The sequence below is a fragment of the Carassius gibelio genome, chromosome A3 (assembly GCF_023724105.1).
Source record: "Carassius gibelio isolate Cgi1373 ecotype wild population from Czech Republic chromosome A3, carGib1.2-hapl.c, whole genome shotgun sequence".
NCBI lineage: Eukaryota > Metazoa > Chordata > Actinopteri > Cypriniformes > Cyprinidae > Carassius > Carassius gibelio.
The window spans coordinates 14,359,800-14,377,930 of record NC_068373.1 but is presented as its reverse complement, the minus strand read 5'-3'; the positions used below and the strand labels follow the sequence as shown (position 1 = coordinate 14,377,930).

General features: G+C 38.2%; 1 protein-coding gene across 1 annotated transcript in view; it reads left to right on the top strand.

Annotated features, from left to right (window-relative positions):
- xylt1 (xylosyltransferase I) overlaps positions 1 to 18,131 on the top strand; it is a 66,336-nt gene that overhangs the window by 33,655 nt on the left and 14,550 nt on the right. The window contains exons 3-7 of the mRNA XM_052545007.1: positions 2,618 to 2,790; positions 4,778 to 4,980; positions 14,791 to 14,871; positions 15,008 to 15,224; positions 16,117 to 16,293. Of these exons, the coding sequence (XP_052400967.1) occupies positions 2,618 to 2,790; positions 4,778 to 4,980; positions 14,791 to 14,871; positions 15,008 to 15,224; positions 16,117 to 16,293 (851 nt within the window). The remainder of the gene's footprint in view (positions 1 to 2,617; positions 2,791 to 4,777; positions 4,981 to 14,790; positions 14,872 to 15,007; positions 15,225 to 16,116; positions 16,294 to 18,131) is intronic.

Here is an 18,131-nt window from a genome sequence, read left to right as displayed (position 1 = left end):
CCATAACAACAAAAGACAATACTTCATTTAACCTTTTTAATAAGTGTGCGCTGCAAACACAAGCATTTTTGCCAAACGTTTTTGTCCAGTCCACTCATTTTATTGCATTTAACCATGGCTGTCATCAGTTTGTTTGTCTGGCAGTGGAAACAGATACGCGATCAAATTTCTAATTTGAGGCTGTATTACATCGATTCCGGCACCCAACATCACAACAATATGATATTTTAAGTTCCTTAAGTAGCCAAATCTGCACTGGTTTGAGTGGGCCGCCTCCAGTTTCCCCTTTGTTTTGCTGCCCACCAGCTAGCGCTGTGACATTGGCTGACCCTAGTTACCTGTGGTTGGCCTGGCCATGCGTCACTCAGAAAACAACTGGCCAATCAGAAGAGAGCCTCATGAATATTAATTAGACAGGCTAAAATTGACCTGTTCTTAGCAGACCTCCTGAGAAAGGAGCTGTAAAAATATATATTCTTAAGGACATCAAAACCTTAAATTAAACTCCAGAAAAGTGTACAATATGGAATCTTTAAAACAAGCGATGTTTTTAAACAGAAGTTGAGCTTTTTTTAACTGAACGTTAGGATGTTCATTCCTACAGCTACTATATTGAAAGTTCATTCATTTTTCTTTTTTCTACTCTTCAAACTGTTTGTATATTTGCTCTGCTCCACTCTTCTCTGTAAGATTTCTATCATTACCTCGTTATGTAATTACGCTTAATGTAATTACACTCATTATGTAATTTTCCTCTAAATACACTACTGTTCAAAAGTTCAGGGTTTAAAATATCAAATCTTCCATGAAAATATTAAGCAGCAAAGTTGTTTCCATCCCAGTTGTTACATATAACAGTGTTGACTGAATTTTGATCAAATAAATGAAGCCTTGGTAAGCATAAGGGACTTTTATATATTTAAATACCAATCAACCCTAAACTTTTAAACAGTAGTAGATTTTAGATCAAAGTCTTTTAAGGCTGTTTAACTGGCAGCGAATTCTTGCATTGTGGGTTATTGCCTTGTCATGCTTGTGATAGAGTGGTATTGGAAAGATCTTGGCGCAAGAGGCAATACAGATGCTCCAACCTTGAAAATGCTCAATGCTTCGGGCGAAATCTCCATTTCTGTTCCTAAACGTTAGTATAGTTTTATAGCAGGAGCAGTGTTTCACTGAGAACACACAGGAAATGCAGTGAAACACAGGGACAGGTGATGGTCAGGCCTTGAAGACAAAGGACACAGAGGGGTTAAGATGGTGTAATTGCTTTTAATAAAACACCTTCATGCCTTTCCCAGCCTCCACCCATCCAGTAATGGCCATATTCTCCCTGAGGGCCAGGAGTGGTGCCTTCTCCTGCCCCCGTTCAGGCTCACAAGGTCTGGGAGGCCGGTGCACTTTGAGACAGTAACGACAGTCTCAGATCGTCAGATTATAGTCATTACCCCTCATGGCCCATGTCTTCAGTCAGCATGGCCTTGCGCCAAAACATAGTGCCTTCTGTGTAATTTTATATGAGCATTTAAAATTAACCTCATGGCCTGTAATGAGTAATTCAGCTTGCCCTTCTTTAGAAGTGGCAGGCTATACCATTACATGGAGAGAGAGGCAGTCCGCCACGTATTTATTCTGTGGGCATTTTTAGAAAGCCACAAATGACCAAGGCTCAGCCCTTGTGGTCTGCGCCAAGCTATTTGTGAGTGCTGAATGCATGTCCGAAGGAAGGCGGGGATGGTGTCTTATATCAGCCGTTGTGGAGATGGTATCAGTGAATCACTTATAGGCCAATAAGTGATCATGTGGTGGATCCCTGCGGTTCTTGATTCTGGCGTTACAGCAGTGTCTCGGATGGACTGAGGTACCCTCAACTCGGTTTAAGTGTTACAAAGGTTTTTCTGTTTCATCTGGACCATTGAGGGACACTCTCCATCTCTCTGACTGTGTCACAGTCAGTTTTTGAGATTGATGACTGTATTTATTGATAGGAGTCTGTCCTGAAATCTCCTGTTCTTACACTAAACAAAGACCCTTTTATATTCCTGTAGTTAGAGATGTGAATAATGACTATAACCATATTTGCAAAAGTTGGTGACCTAAAAAATACACTCTAAATACATGTAAAGTATTTAAATATTTTAACAATATAGACCAAAACCTGTAAAAATGAATATTCAGGACTACTCTAACTCTTCAAATCAAAAATGGAGACTACCGTTTAAAAGTTTGGGTTAGGTAAGATTTTTTGAAAGCTGTCTCTAGTGTTCACTAAGACTAAACTTTATTACAGTTATTTATTTATTTGTTTATTTATGCTATTTTATTATATTTTAAAATATCATGTATTCCTGTGACGCAAAGCTGAATCTTCAGCATCATTACTCCAGTCTTCAGTGTCACATGATCCTTCAGAAATCATTCTATCATGCTGATTTGTGTATTATTAGAAAACAACATGCCCCTAATAAACTTAAAACCAGAAACAGGGTGCAAATATTAATATAATTTCTGGCAACTGACAATATGTTTTAAGTTCAGATGTGGCTTAAAATTCTAATAAAAAATGTAGTCTTGAGTCCATTGTGGCTCATGTATGTGTGTATGTGTGTTTGTGCAGGCAAAGTGAATATGAATGTGCAGTGGGAGGACGACTCTATGGAGACGGTTCCTGCTGTACCGGTGCGGATAGCCTTCATGTTGGTGGTCCACGGACGGGCCTCACGCCAGGTGCTGCGTCTCTTCAAGGCCATATACCACACGTCTCATTTCTACTACATTCATGTGGACCAGGTATTTCTTCAGCACCCATCCAGTTTTATAAATATTTACTATCTATAATGATAAGAAATGACCGAACAGCAGGAGAGGAGTTGTGGGGTTGTTAGTATGTTAACACTATAAAATACAAAATGTAAAACATGTTAAAAAATGTTTATATAAAATGAATGTATAAAAACTATTTGCACTATTTGTATATGTATAAAAACTATTTGAACTCACTCATTAACTAATCAGTTGTTGGGTGAATAGTTAACCATCTCTAAAAGCAATAGTGGGGGATGGGAAGAGAGGGTAAACAGTGGCCTCCAGCCCCTCTATTCATTCAGTTCAAAAACCTATTGGAGGTTTATTAAAGTGCCATACTTCAGTCTCTTTCACACCATTTACTCTCTCAGCTTGGCAAGTGATAGAGTGTGAACATGAAAGGCTGTTTGTTCACACACACACACACACAAATATGATGCTGCAATCCCCCTCCCTTAATTACACACATACAAAAATACACTTAATGAGCTACTAGGATTTATGGCAGGAATGCGTAGGGTAAGTGCGCTGTCTTGTAATTTCAAAAGAGCAGGATAAAGAGCTGCGTTTCAATCAGTCCATCATTGTGGAGACAAGCTTTATTACTCAATAAAACGAGAAGAGGAAAAGAGAGGAGTTAAAGGTTGGGTGGTATAACACACAAAACACAGGAAATCAAATCTGTGATGTGTATATCTCAATAAGGACATAGTGCTTCACACAATTCTTTACTTTTTTTACCCATTTTTTTATTTTATTTTATTTGTTTGTGCATTTTTTTTTTTGTCTTATCCTGTTTAAAAATATTTAAACATCCCAAAAACAATACATGAAAACTTGAGAAAAATAAGATTGCGTTAGATCAGTAGCTCTCAACCTTTTTCTATTCACAAAAACCTTTGTATTCTAGTGTTGTTACTTTTCAAATTCCATGTTATAATTTTTAAACAAAACAAATTCAAGATAGATTTAAACATTCAGTGTTCAAAATATTTTTGCAAAAATGTCACTGAAGATATTCTGTACAACCTGCCATGTCAAACAAGACCACAGGGAGATGTCGAATGACTGCAGATAAACTACTATACAGATCCATTCAGAATCACTAAACACACCAAAATACAAGTGAAAACATTCTGAGTGTGGAAGCTCAGCGATCTGAAGGCGGCTCGACATCATCAGTGAATAGTTCCTCTGTCAGAACAACGTGATCGTGTCTGTGTTTGGAGCGTTTAATGTCCATATGTACATAAACACCACTGATCCTCACAAACTTTTCCAAAACACGCATATTGGATATGTATCAGTCGATTTTGGTTATTTAATTGTGCATTAATTGTGTTTAGATGGCAAAGGTAATAAAAAAAAAATCATTTAATAGTTTTGTGTAATCTCTAGCAAAATTTTCAAATTAATATTTTCTTATTGTACATTACAGTCTTGTTTTGCTTAAATTCACTTGTAGCATTTCAAATTATTGATTTAAATTGTTAGTGTTTTATTTTTTATTTAGACAAAATAATATTGGATAATAATATTACATATTTAATGACCAAACTTCAAAGTAATTGTTGGCTATTGGATTGAATTTTAATACATGTGCATGCATACAAAATTATCTTATGTTTGTTTAAAATGTTTTACCAATGGGCTAAGAGAAGTCCATTTAATTTGATTTAATTTCTTTGAAAACAAGTCCTATAATATATTGGGCAATTTAGCTTTTCAAGTAAATGCCTGGAAAACCAGACAAATTCACTGACTAAGAAAATGTTGCAGTGTACACCCATTACAGGAAACTCTGTGCCACTTTGAAAAAGCCTTATCCATTTCATTCAATCAGTTTTTCACCCCACAAGGTGCCCTTAGTGGATGTCAGACTTTGTTTATCTCATAATAACACTGGTCACATTTGACCGACTGATCCCAGATAAAGTTCGCAGGCTCTAAATTATCTTATTTCACTCCACAGCGATCCAACTACCTGCACAGGCAGATGGTGGCTCTAGCTCACCAGTATCCTAACGTCCGGGTCACACCGTGGCGCATGTCTACGATATGGGGTGGTGCCAGTCTGCTTACCATGTATCTGCAGAGCATGAAGGACCTGCTGGCCATGCGTGATTGGTCCTGGGATTTCTTCATCAACCTGAGTGCTGCTGATTACCCAATCAGGTGAGTCAGCGTTATCTCGCATTACTCCACTTTTGACTGATTATTCTGTTGATATGATTTGCATTGCTTGGATTGTCATTGTTTTCTCTCAGGAATGATTCAAGATTATTGGTTGCCACAGAGAACAACTGAGTTAACACCTGACTATAGCATTTAGCTGTGGGCTGCTGGGAGATTAGTTCCAAGCAATGTCACAATTTAGTTTAGCAGGGGGATTATGGGTAATTGCGATCACCATTGGCTGTTTGATCTGGTGTAAACAAGCTTGATGGTTCATAGAACTGTTAAGGAATTACATTTACACATCTCATGAAGATTGTACTTGTTTATTCTGAATTAGCTCAATTTAAAATTGACAAAGCCCCACAACACAATAAAAAAAAATACAAGGAACTTGAAGATAGTGAACTTAAAGGGGCTCTAACATTAAATGAGAGCTTGTGGACTTTTAGTGATTTAAAATAGAGAGATTAAATAAAGAAATACTTAATATTAGAAAGGAGCTGCGCCAGAAACTGATGCGTAGTTAAAATATATGTAAGTAATGTATATATGTATGTATATATATTTATATATATTAGGGTTTGGCGAGTTAACTTGTTATTATTTCATTAAACGCATTAATTGATTAACGCAACAATTATTTTATTGGGCATTAACACTGTTTTTTATTTTTATGAAAGTCCGTTGCTCACTGGCTCTGAATACACACAGAGAAACCATGGGTCACACTGGAGGGGTTGGATGTTGATCAGTACTGGCTTGGGATGGGCGTCATCATGTGTCTCAACCAAAGAGAGCATTGTGGGTGGGCCTAAGACTTCAGCAGCGCTCACTTGAATGCTCCCTATCAAATTATTTAGGCTAACAATCAACACTCACAAACCAATGCCCACTGTTATTTTTAACAGAAAAGAATGCAAAGTGCTCGTAATCATGACTTCATAAATGGGAAATAGGATGTTTCCGAAATGCACGTGAAGACCGCAGAGAAGCGCTCACGCTCAGCAAAGTGGAGTGCATTGTTTTGTTAATTTTGTGGTTTATTATTTTGAGTTGTTTGGGATGCGGTAACACACAGACGCACATAAACGTTAATGTCCTGGCAGTGGCAAATAGCTTGTTTTATATTTAATTTGATTACATTAATGTTATAAGTTGAGATTTACAAGAAATATTTTAACTGCCACTGACTATGTAAAAGGAATACTGCTGTAAAAAGCACCTTATTTGTTTAAAGTGTTTGCGAGCCAAATGTTATTGCTTTTTTGTTCATATAGCATTACTTTCAAAGAAAAAAATGCACAATACACTACTTTTGAATGCATTATTGAATTTTGTGCATAATCCGATTAATCGCAATTTAACATTTTAATCGTTGCCCAGCACTAATATATATATTATTTGGAATAATATTGTTATTAATGTTTGTGTTATATTAACAGATTCCTTATTTGCAGCCATCTTAAAATTCTAAATAAGCAACTAACTAATAAATACTTACAACTAGTAATACAAATAATTACTACTGGTATTATTATTATTGTTATTATGTGGTTTAAATTGCATATTGAACATAAAATAAAAACATGTGATCATAATTAGGATTTTTTTTTAAAGTCCACTATTTTTCTTTCCCAAATTTTCTTCACATAAAAAAATAAAAATGAAAAAATTATAATAAAATGCCCCAGTATTCCAGTATCTCATCACATCACCTGTAAGTCAACGTGGCGGTTCTGTAAGCCGAACTGTGTCTTGAGATTTAAATTATCACCGTGATAAATGCCATTAGCGTGCATAACTCTTCAGTCCGTAATGAGAGCTGGATGAGAGGTAGAGACTCCCCCGGCTATAATCAATATTACAGCCATGTCATTTTCTGCAGCCCTCAGAAATCAGGGTGTTAGAGATCGATACAGCCGTGTGATAAATTCTGGCCCATCCTGCGCAGCCGTTCAAGGTTAATCCTGCCTCTCTATCCCTCTGTCGCATGCCACACCTCCAGACCGGAGAGGAAAGTTAGCTATGAGCCAAAGCCCCTTTAAAGCGGAACATCAGGATAAAAATAAAATGATTCTTTTCATCTCAAGCTCGGAGCAGGTTCAGGTGCAAGCTCTAAGTAGCCTGTCAGGGTGTGTGTGTGTGTAGTGCAGTGATATAGTTGCTATCATTTGTATTATACTGTGCAGAAACACCATTTCTCTAAAACATGAGTACAAATCGGTCATTAAGGAGGCCAATCCAGCTCTTCTGGTTGTGGTAATGGAGAGTTATTTCTCAGTCCACTATCACAACAGAAACATGGGTCAGCAGAGATTAAGCTGTGAGGAAAATAAATTCATCAAACGATTTGTTGAAGTCCACAACATGCAAAAGTATGTTTATATAAGCATGCTTATGCACTCTCTTAATTAAGGGTTGCTACCACAAAGCATCATTTTGTTTCTGTGTATCTGAAGTGTATTGAAGACTATAGAGTGCAGCAGTGCCTGCCCACTTGGTTAGCAGCCGTGGTTTTGTAACAATTTTTCCCATTCAAGTCTTTATATGAACCAAACCAACTAGATATAAGGTGAACTTTGAGTTGAAGCAAAGAAACATCTGAATTTTAATATCTGGGCATCCTCTAAATTCTTAAATCTATGCTTGACACTTTTTACCAATGGGGCAAGAGAAGTACAGGTTAATATCTTCTGATATCTTTGGCAGTTTTGCTTTTCATGCAAAGTGATTTTATTTTCCAGGGGGGGTTTCCTGAAAAAAAGTTATTTGACATACCTGGGTGTGTTTAAGGGTAAGTAGATAAACTCAGCATTAGGCTCAAATAACGCAAGGTTTGGGTAAATCAATTGAGAGTTCAGGGTATATGTGACTGTAAGTTAACCTTGCTTTCTGGAGTTACACCCCTGATGTTTGGATATTTATATACAGCAATATTTAATATTTATTGTAAAATATGCATATTAAGCATGCAAATATTTAAGTAGTTTGAGAGCATAGGGAAACTGACTTTACATAATTTAGTGCATGTGGGAGTGGGCTGGCACTAAAATGCTCCTTTGGCGTAATTTCTAAAGAGTAATTTAGGCATAGTTATATATTCTTTGATTGGTGGAGATTTCTCTGCATAATCCTGGGTCATGTCGATTTTACCTGGGTTTTCTGCTGTTGAACTATATTTATTCAAAAAAGAAGTTGAAATAATGCAGGCTGATGGCTTCAACGAAAGCATGTACCATCAATTACCAACCTTGTAGCTCACCCTACATCTGTCTTTAAAGGTTTGTAAGTTATCCTTGTTTCCCCTTTGGAGAACCCAACTTTTTTACTTCCAGAACCAGACTGTTGCTCTCCAGTGCTGTAGGTGTAAGATCTCCTCTGATTGGACAAAAGTGAGCACAGACTGATAGATCAAGAGCGGGAGAGGCCTGTTGGGACTCCAAGAGACCAAATCACAATTTGGCTAGAAACATTTGAAGGGTTATCGTCCTGATATTGAATGTTTTCTCACTCTTGCAACCAACAGCCTTTGACAGAGTAAGCTCGTGTGAGAAAGTAAGTGAGGTGCGAGACAGTCAGACGGCGATAGAAACAAAGCCATAGACATTGTTCAACTGCATGCCTGACTTCAATGTGTTTGCAGAAGGTTGACACTTGCGGAAGGCTTTGTCCGCATGTCATGACTGTGGTGTTGAGGAGTGTGCAGTACCTGTCTCTGCTGACTTAGCTGCTTATTTCCCCCTCTAATTCCCTCCTGATGTCCGTCCTTCTGCATGGATGTCTGTGAAAGGGGCTGACAAAAAGCTCTCTGCTCTATGTGCGAGCCTGGACGCCAGGGGTGGAGGGCTCTGTTACACAGTGGCTTTGTTGCGAGCGCCTGGCTCTTTTCTTCCATTTATCCGCACCATCTTGCTCTTTTTCTCTGGCCCTGTTTTTAAGTCAACGCAGCTGTATTTATGGCCTTTTCATGAAGAGAGAAAAAAGAGAAAACAAAGAGTCTGGACTCTGTTGTTCTCCTCTTCCCATGTGGTGACATGGGCTCAATGACGCCCTCTTCTGGAACGGAGCAGCTCTACAGACCGTTTCAGAATGAAATACTGTGAAGTACTGTGCCGTATATACTGTATTTAATATATAGCAGTGCTTCCCACACATGGACTTTACTTGCCCAGGTGTATTTACACACGTTAGGTTTAATTTAATTTTTTTTTTTTTTTGTCTTAATTTCTGAGCATTATTGATAGTTTGGTTACACAATTAATTGTATTTAATTTAATTCCCATTTAAATCATTGTAAACTATTGTATTTTCTGTCTGGGATGCTTCCTCACAGGAAGAAAAGATTAAGAATATTATTTGCATATATTATTCAATATATATAGATTTTACTAGTAAAATCTGTGTCCCATTCACTGAGAGAGAGACTTATGACAAAGTAAGGAGAGCTCTACCATTTAAATGCTGTAATTTTTTTACAAACCATATAATGTACATGTAGTAGACCATTTTTGTGCCATGGGTAAAAGGAGGATTTTACCATCTGGCTACCACTGCAAGTATATTTCAGACCTATGGGAAGCAATCCTCCGGGTGTGTGTTCACGGTATGTGTGTGTGTGTGTGTGTTCACTGCTGTGTGTGTGCACTTAGGATGGGTTAAATGCAGAGCACGAATTCTGAGTATGGGTCACCATACTTGGCTGTATGTCACTTCACTTCACTTTATATACTATAAATAGTGTATTCAGATTCCTAAATGAAAATAAATAGTGTGCATACTTGAGAATGTTCTATCCTAACTGTAATTTGCATATTGTGTTATGATTGGTCTTCTTGCATTTATTTGCATACTTTTGTTTGATTATTCATTTTATTTATTTTATTCAACATAAATTTTTCGCTTTTTTCAGAGTCTGATTTAAAAGTGTTCAAAAAAGATATAATTTGCTTCCAGTAGGGCACATTGCATTATGGTATAAAGCATTCCTCTTGATGTGCTCTGTTTGCAGTCTGTGCAATTGTAGCAGGTCATTCAAGTATTTGGTGCCTAGAGAAAATTTGAATACCATGAAGAGACATCAAAAATTAAGCGTAAACATCCACTCTGTCTCTCTCTTTCTCCTGCTCCCTCCCACTTGGACTGATGCTCATTATTTTTGAACTGCAGTAAGATTTCAAATCTCACTGGTAGCTCGGTTACAGAATACAGCACTCTAATAGCCTGAGGTGTGAGTTTAGCCAGTGCGTGGGGTGAATGGCAGCTGTACATGCACTGAGCGCTGGAGCAGGGTTTCATTTCAAATGCCACCCTGGGTTCTGACACTGGAGGTCAGAGTGCATTTGTGTGTTGTGATCTTTTTATCACAGCAGTTAAACATTTAATGTGGCTGTATAACATTGGAATCTTAACAGGGTCAAATGATGCGATTTAATTTTTTTCTTTCTCTTTGTAGTGCTACAAGCTCTTGATGTATAAAGAAGATCAGTAAAGTTTAAAATACTAAAGTCTCAAATCCAAAGATATTTTCTTTATAAAAGTTAAGACTCGTCCACACTAGTGTTGTCACGATACCAAAATTATTGTTTCTATACCGATACCTTGTCAAGAATTGCGATTTCGATACTTTTTCGATACTTTTCCTGAAAAGGGAAAATACACTCTCAAATATAATTGCTGTGCTTTATTTTAAAACCGGGACAACATTCTAATCATATAACACACTAATAAATGAACATATGAAAAGCAGATAAATTAAACATTAGAACAAAATATGAAATATCAAAATATATCATCAAAATAAATTAGAGCAATGACATTCAAGGTAAAGAAAGAATAAATTTAGCAGCATTATCTCAGTTATCATAAGAAACATAAGAGTAATAAATGTATCTTGTCTCTGAACTTTGAATAAAAATATGAACAGCGATTACATTAAACAATGTTTCTGAACTCAGAAGATTAAAATGTCAAAGTATCACTTGTGCTCGCTCATGCAGCCTAGTGATGCGCGGGTCGGGTTTTTTTCCAACCCGTGGGTCCCGACTCCAACTTTAATGAAATTATTTGGCCCGCCCCAGCCCGCAAATAAAGTAAAATTTATTTTCTCATTTCTCGTTCACTGACATTCCTCCCTCCTATACTTGCTGGAGCTCGGCGCTATTAGCAGCGCATGCGCAGCTCGTGAACAGCTCTGTGAATTGTTTCATCCTGTACTCAAGCATGTGATTTGTTGAATGTAGTGAACGAATCCGCCCTTCAATGAACGAGATTCGAGAAATCTTGTCATTCATGAAGAGTTGAATGAACTGATACATCTCGTTTATGAACGAAATTAATGAGTATACAGGGTCAGAGAGCCAAGCATGTAAATCTCGATCAGCAATCAGCAGATACAAAGCGCAGTTATAGGAGCTGTGCAGTTATGCTCGTTTTCATATTTAGCATACAGAACATAACTCCACGTTTAATCCCTGATTTATGTGAATATTATATATGAACTGTCTGACCAAACAATTTAAATGTTAATTATGCAAGAAAACCTCGTGCTTTGTTCATCTGAACAATTTATTTAAACTATTTAATGCGTTTATACACACATTTTAGTAAAGCCAAATCAGTTTAGTAAAGCCACTAATGCAGCATCTCGCTGTAGTGCTTTTTTTTTGTAGGAGATTGTTGTAGACTTCAGGAGAGCACACACTCAGCATGTTCCTCTGACCATCAACGGTGCGACTGTGGAGAGAGTGAGCAGCACCAAGTTCCTGGGTGTGCACATCACAGAGGACCTCTCCTGGACTGAAAACACCGCAGCACTGGCCAAGAAATCACAACAGAGTCTCTACTTCCTCCGCAAACTGAGGAGAGCCAGAGCCCCGCCCCCCATCATGTACACCTTCTACAGAGGCACCATCGAGAGCATCCTGTCAAGCTGCATCACTGTGTGGTATGGCGCCTGCAACGCGTCCTGCCGAAAGACTCTGCAACGCATCGTGAGAGCAGCTGAGAAGATCATTGGTGTCTCTCTCCCCTCCCTCCAGGACATTTATGGAACACGTCTCACCCCCAAAGCCCTCTGCATTACAGATTATCCCACCCACCCATAACACAGCTTCTTCAGCCTGCTACCATCAGGGAGTAGACTGCGGAGTCACCAGGCCAGGACCAGCAGACTGAAGGACAGCTTCATCCACCAGGCTGCCTCCCAAACCTGCCCCCCCCCCCCCCTCTTCTTACCCAGGCACCACTGAACTTTGAACCCCCCCCCCCACTAATTATATGATGGCATGCACTAGTCACTTGTGCAGCATTGGTCTGCTCACTCACCGCTCACTACCTCATTCGGCATGGAACTGACGTCATTCCACTACCTCATCAGTCAGTTAAATAGCTGCTTTTGGTCACTTGTCACTTGTCACTTTAATCAGATTTAATAAGATATTCTAAATAAGTGATTTTTTGCAATAAAAAATCTTTTAACTGCACTGTTGTTCACTTCATTGATTTGCACTATATCTGTCATTTACCTTGCGCTGCTTTATTTAACTTTATTTTTAACTTTATTTTTGATTTTATTATATGTCTTTTTTTATCATTCCCTTATTGTATAGTTGTATCTACATTTTATATTTGATCTAGTTATTTTTTTAGGCTTTAATGTTAATGTTATCTGTATGCACCGGGGTCTGAGAGTAACACAATTTCGATTCTCTGTATGTATGTACTGTACATGTGGAAATTGACAATAAAGCAGACTTGAACTTGAACTTGAACTTTTTTCTGCTTGCGTGAGGAGAACAAACAGACGTCCATAGGGAGGCACTGGAAGCATGCGTTCCACACACCAACATGAAATATGTCTATTACAAATCTGGAACGCAGTCATTCTTTGAAGTATCGATACTAATAAATTTAGGAATCGTGACGTTTTTAATTTCCGAGAATCGCGATTCTTTTGAAGTATCGGTGCACGGTGAAGTAGGACACGACTGGACATCATGTTTATATTATGTTTCTAATGGGGTTTAATGTTAATGTCTTGTCGCTCTGGCCAGACAGGGCATCACAGTATGTTGAGGTATTCGGCCAATCACAACGAACGGATAGCTGGCCAATCACAGCACACATCACTTTTCAGACCAATGAGTTTTGTAGAAAGAAAATAGAGGAGAAACAATAATGTACAGAATGTGGAAAATAATGAGTTTTTTTTTTTTTTTACCTTAAACCACATAAACATAGTGTTCCTGTAGCTCAACTGGTAGAGCGTTGCGTTAGCAAGCAAGCTAGCACAAGGTTGGGGGTTCGATTCCCCGGGAACACATGATAGGTAAAAATTGATGGCCTGAATGCACTGTAAGGCGCTTTGGATAAAAGCGTCTGCTAAATGCATAAATTTAATTTAATTTTAATTTTAATTTAAACACATTTCATTACACCAGATAGACCAAATAATGTTCTTTTTAGCAACTTCATATGAGTCCTTTAAGCTGAGACGTGTGAGATAAAGTAGGTGTGTGATTGACGTGTGCGGCTGTAGGCATGTAGATGGCATTTTGCAAGTGATGACAGGATGACAGAGCGTTTACTATGGAGCTAAAAATCACATCAACAAATTCACCTCAGCTATTTATAACTGTTTGGTTGCAAACAAACATTTGTTGCCTTCTTTTGGACACAAACTAGGAGACAGTTTTTTTCACTTTTTTTATTTTTTTTTATTTATTTTTTTTTAATTCAGAACCAACCAAACCTAGTTAATTTTAGTGAATAAGACTAAAACTTACTGTCTTTGCGCATACAATGTATAACAATTTTCATTTATTTTTATTTTTTCTTGTTGGGGTTTTTATTCCTGAGCTTGTTATACATGTAGTGTTCCTGGTCAAAAATGACTGGCCTACAAAAAATTGCTTATAAATTTCTTATTTTGCTATATTATAGTTTTGTATTTGTTTTTTGCTTCTTTTTTTTTTTAACTGATGGCCTTATGATCCGAGCTTATGCACCACATTTTTCGCAGTTCAGTTCCAAAAATAAAAAAAAACCTGTGCTAATTGAAAGAAAAGTTGACAAAAAGATTAAATCCCAGATTTTGTGATCATAAAGCATAATGAGAGACTTGCAAGACATTTTTAAAGGCTGGTCATTTTTAACTGGGAACACCAAATTAGATAAAGGATTTTCACCACAGTACAAGGGTTAAAATTTGTAAGCTTTATAGAAGCGAATTATTAAGGTTATAATAAAAATATAAGTAAAATATAATGGTACGGCACCTTTAATATTGAAGTCTCTCATTGACCTTCATTTTAAGAATGATCGCAATTACTATCTACAGTACTTTGAAAACTTTATTGCGATTCTTGTTCATAGCCGAGGCTAGCAACCAAAACGTTACTGGTTTAACCCCCGAAAATGTGAGCTATGACTGCTGTTCCTTTGAGCAAGCCATTTTTCAAATTCCACTTTCCCTGGTATAGCGATAAATAAAGATTTCTTCAGTGTGATGTTCTTTCCTCTGTACCAGAAGCCTGCAGTGAAAAAAACTAATGTGAGAGAGGAGTGTGTATGGGGAAAAATGACTACAGATGTTCAGGCAATGCATTGCGACAGGCGTTGAAACAGGGCAGCTGGCATCAGGGGCTGAATCTGGCTCTGTTTGTGAGCTTGGACTCACCCAGAATCCCTCATGCTCCGCGTTCATTTACACTGTGGCTCATTAGCCTGATTAGCAAACTCTCTGTTGCTCTTTCTCTCCAGCACTTGTTTTCTGGTTTCTCTTTCAACATTTTTTCAATGTCTCCTCAGGACCAATGATCAGCTGGTGGCCTTCCTGTCCAAATACAGAGATATGAATTTCATCAAGTCCCACGGGAGAGATAACGCTCGGTGAGTGTTGACGTGTGATCACGCTGATGGCTTATGGTGCCCAAGACACTTAACACGTGCCAGTCGCACAGAAGGGTGCCTTTTTATAAGGGATAAAAATACATTTGTAATTTGCATTGTTGATAATCGCCAACAGATTCATCAGAAAACAAGGTTTGGACCGGCTTTTCTTCGAGTGTGACACCCATATGTGGCGGCTTGGAGACAGGAAAATTCCAGAAGGCATATCAGTTGATGGAGGCTCTGACTGGTTTCTGTTGAACCGAATCTTTGTGGAGTATGTCATCAACTCTCAAGATGACCTTGTGACCAACATGAAACGTTTCTATGCATACACACTTTTACCTGCGGAGGTGAGACACCAGAATAATGCACAATTCATGTCAAAGATGAAAAATGTGTTGTTTTCCAGCAAAAATATCTAAATATTCTTAAAAGGATGAAAATGTACTTGCCTGAATACGATTATTTAGAGAATGTATATCACATTACATTTATTATTGGATTTTCTTATTTTTAACAAATCTAAATAAATTCATGACTGGGGTTTAAGTTTAAAATAAGTGAAGAAAATATTTTCTCATATCTGCGATGATATTTTATATTCAAGATATATTTTAATATTTTTTTTTATCTGAGAAAATTTTCATTGAAAATCAGATTTATCTTGTTTTAAGTATGTTTAGATATTTTTTCCTATTAAAACATGATAATAATAATGATCAAGAAAATGACTTTGCACAATATTCCAAGGATTCTGCTACATTAATTCACTAGATTAATGTTTCATTAATATTTCTCACTTATTCACGAGTTTGAAGTTTACAATGATAAATTGAGTACATTTCCAAAAAAGCGAGATGAATTTGCATAGTTCTGTTTGCTCATTTGCATTGTGTGTTTGCTCATTTGAAATTACTGTGTCAATGTGTTAGTTTTAATGAAGGGCTTTTTGACGTGCTGCGGCAAAATTGGATTCTTCGCTCCATCTAGGTCTAGTTATTCACTGCTGAGATATTGGATATTGTGGCTTGAGAAGGCAATTGGCTCTTTTTTACTGATGTAGACATTTAACACACTAGACCTCCTGACAGGGCCATTCTGTTAGACATCCATCTTCGTTTTATCAGATGTCATTATTCTGCTTCAACCTCTTAGTCATCTGTTTTCTTCTCTTTCTCTTCACCTCTCACCGTCCCTTCCCATTTATCATCCTCCTCCCCGATCCTCTCTCTGTCTTCACAGTCGTTCTTCCACACGGTTCTGGAGAACAGCCCACACTGCCAGAGCATGGTGGACAACAACCTTCGTATCACTAACTGGAATCGAAAGCTGGGCTGCAAGTGTCAATACAAGCACATCGTGGACTGGTGCGGCTGCTCGCCGAACGACTTCAAGCCCTCGGACCTGCCCCGTTTCCAGGTGAGCGTCTCGTACCCTTCCCGCGATACTCTCTCGCTCTCAGGCGCCCTCTTGGTGTCTGACTGTATCAGTGCAGCCGGCGCTAACAGGAACGGTTCAATGAACCTGATCAGTAAACACTTTTAAAGCCGTTTGCGTGACAGCGCTGACCTCATGCTCGAAGGAGACCTAGGCTACGTCCTGTTTAGTCTGAATAAGCACAATAGGCCTTTAATTTACCTAAAACAAACACCTAATAGTGTGAGACCAGCTCTTCAGTCAGTAGCGATTTCAATCATGATTAGAAATCCAATGAGACTCAACTAAAGGAAAGCCTTGTTAACTCGTGCCTACACAGGGGATCTGTAATTAACTCTGGCCGGCAGAAAAGGACGATGAAGGATCAATGGCAAGGCGGTCTCTCATCAAAAGGATTCTGGCAGTGAGTCTAGTGTAGTGGAATGAGGCTGTGGAGCTTGACCACAGAAGCCAGTTCCCTACCTTTGGTCTGGAAGTCTCTCATTAGTCTTAAAATGGGCATGCCCGACTCCAGTGACTCACTCTCTCTACTGTAAATGGAGCTACAGACCCAGTCTGAATGAGTTTTAAAGTTGTCGTTCCCAGTCTGGTGATTTTCACATTGTGAATCACACGTTTTCCATTCTGCTGCAACTGAACTGCAACTTTGCATTTTCTCTCTAGGCCTGTTTTTCTCCATGTCGTGTTGCTTGTGGTATGGTTTCACATTCGGCAGGCCGTTTCCTCATAAACTCCTTACTGTGCGCTTGTGTGCCAAACCTTGACATCATCACCGTCTGCCACATCAGGCAGCTTTTGCCACTTGCTCGCTTTTTTCAAAACCAACCAGCTGATGAAGCCACTTTTTTTTTTTACCCATTTAACCACAGTGGTGGATCCTGATGTTCATATGTTCGAATTAACGTACAATTTCTGTCATTTATAAGTTATTTTGGCCCTGTTTTATTTATAGCTAGTGTTTCCTGTTCTGAAATAAGGGCTGAAAACCCAGCACAATCATCTGCGTATTTCGAGCATCGCTAAATGTTTACAGCCACAACTGCTCTACATAATGGAGTCCTTTCACAGAGCCTGCTGTTAACTCATTCAGGCCTGTGCTGGGGGAAGGGTCTGGGAGTGTTTAGCAGGTCATTATCACTGAAGGCATGCCCATAGTGAGTATTGAGTAATTACTGCGTGACAATACCTCCTTTCTCACAGACAGCTCTGAAGAAAAAGGACAATGGGAGAGGAAGGGAGGCTTGAAATGTGTCATGGCAGTTCAGTTTTTATCCAGGCATTTCTCACCCCTCACCCTGTAGAGGTCCATATTGTACAAAGAGCTTCCTCGACATGCCTCTCCAAATCACTTTATTATATTTCTTATGCTTTCTCTCTTTCTCACATGTTCTTTACCTTCTATTAACGGTTATAGCTGAATTCTGTTTAAAGGGATAGTTCACCCAACAACAAAACTTTTATCATTTACTCACCCTTGTGTCACTCCATATGACTTTTTTTGTGGAGCACTAAAGGGAAATGTTTTAGAGATTTGTACTGTTCGCTCTTTTCTATGCAATAATAAAAATTAAAAGAATCATGAGTTGCGACGTCCTATTCATAAACAGTTTCCAAATAAACACATCAGTCCAGTTTAATATTCTGAATGATTTATGAATCAGTCTTTTGAATCAGATCTTTCCAATATATCACTTGATTTAGTTCATAGTAGACCTTAGTCAGGTTCACTGCTGAACGGAATTTAAGAACAGTTTTTACAGTGGCACACCCTGTATAAATGTTCTAGATCATATCATTTTCACAAATCGCAACTTTTAGCA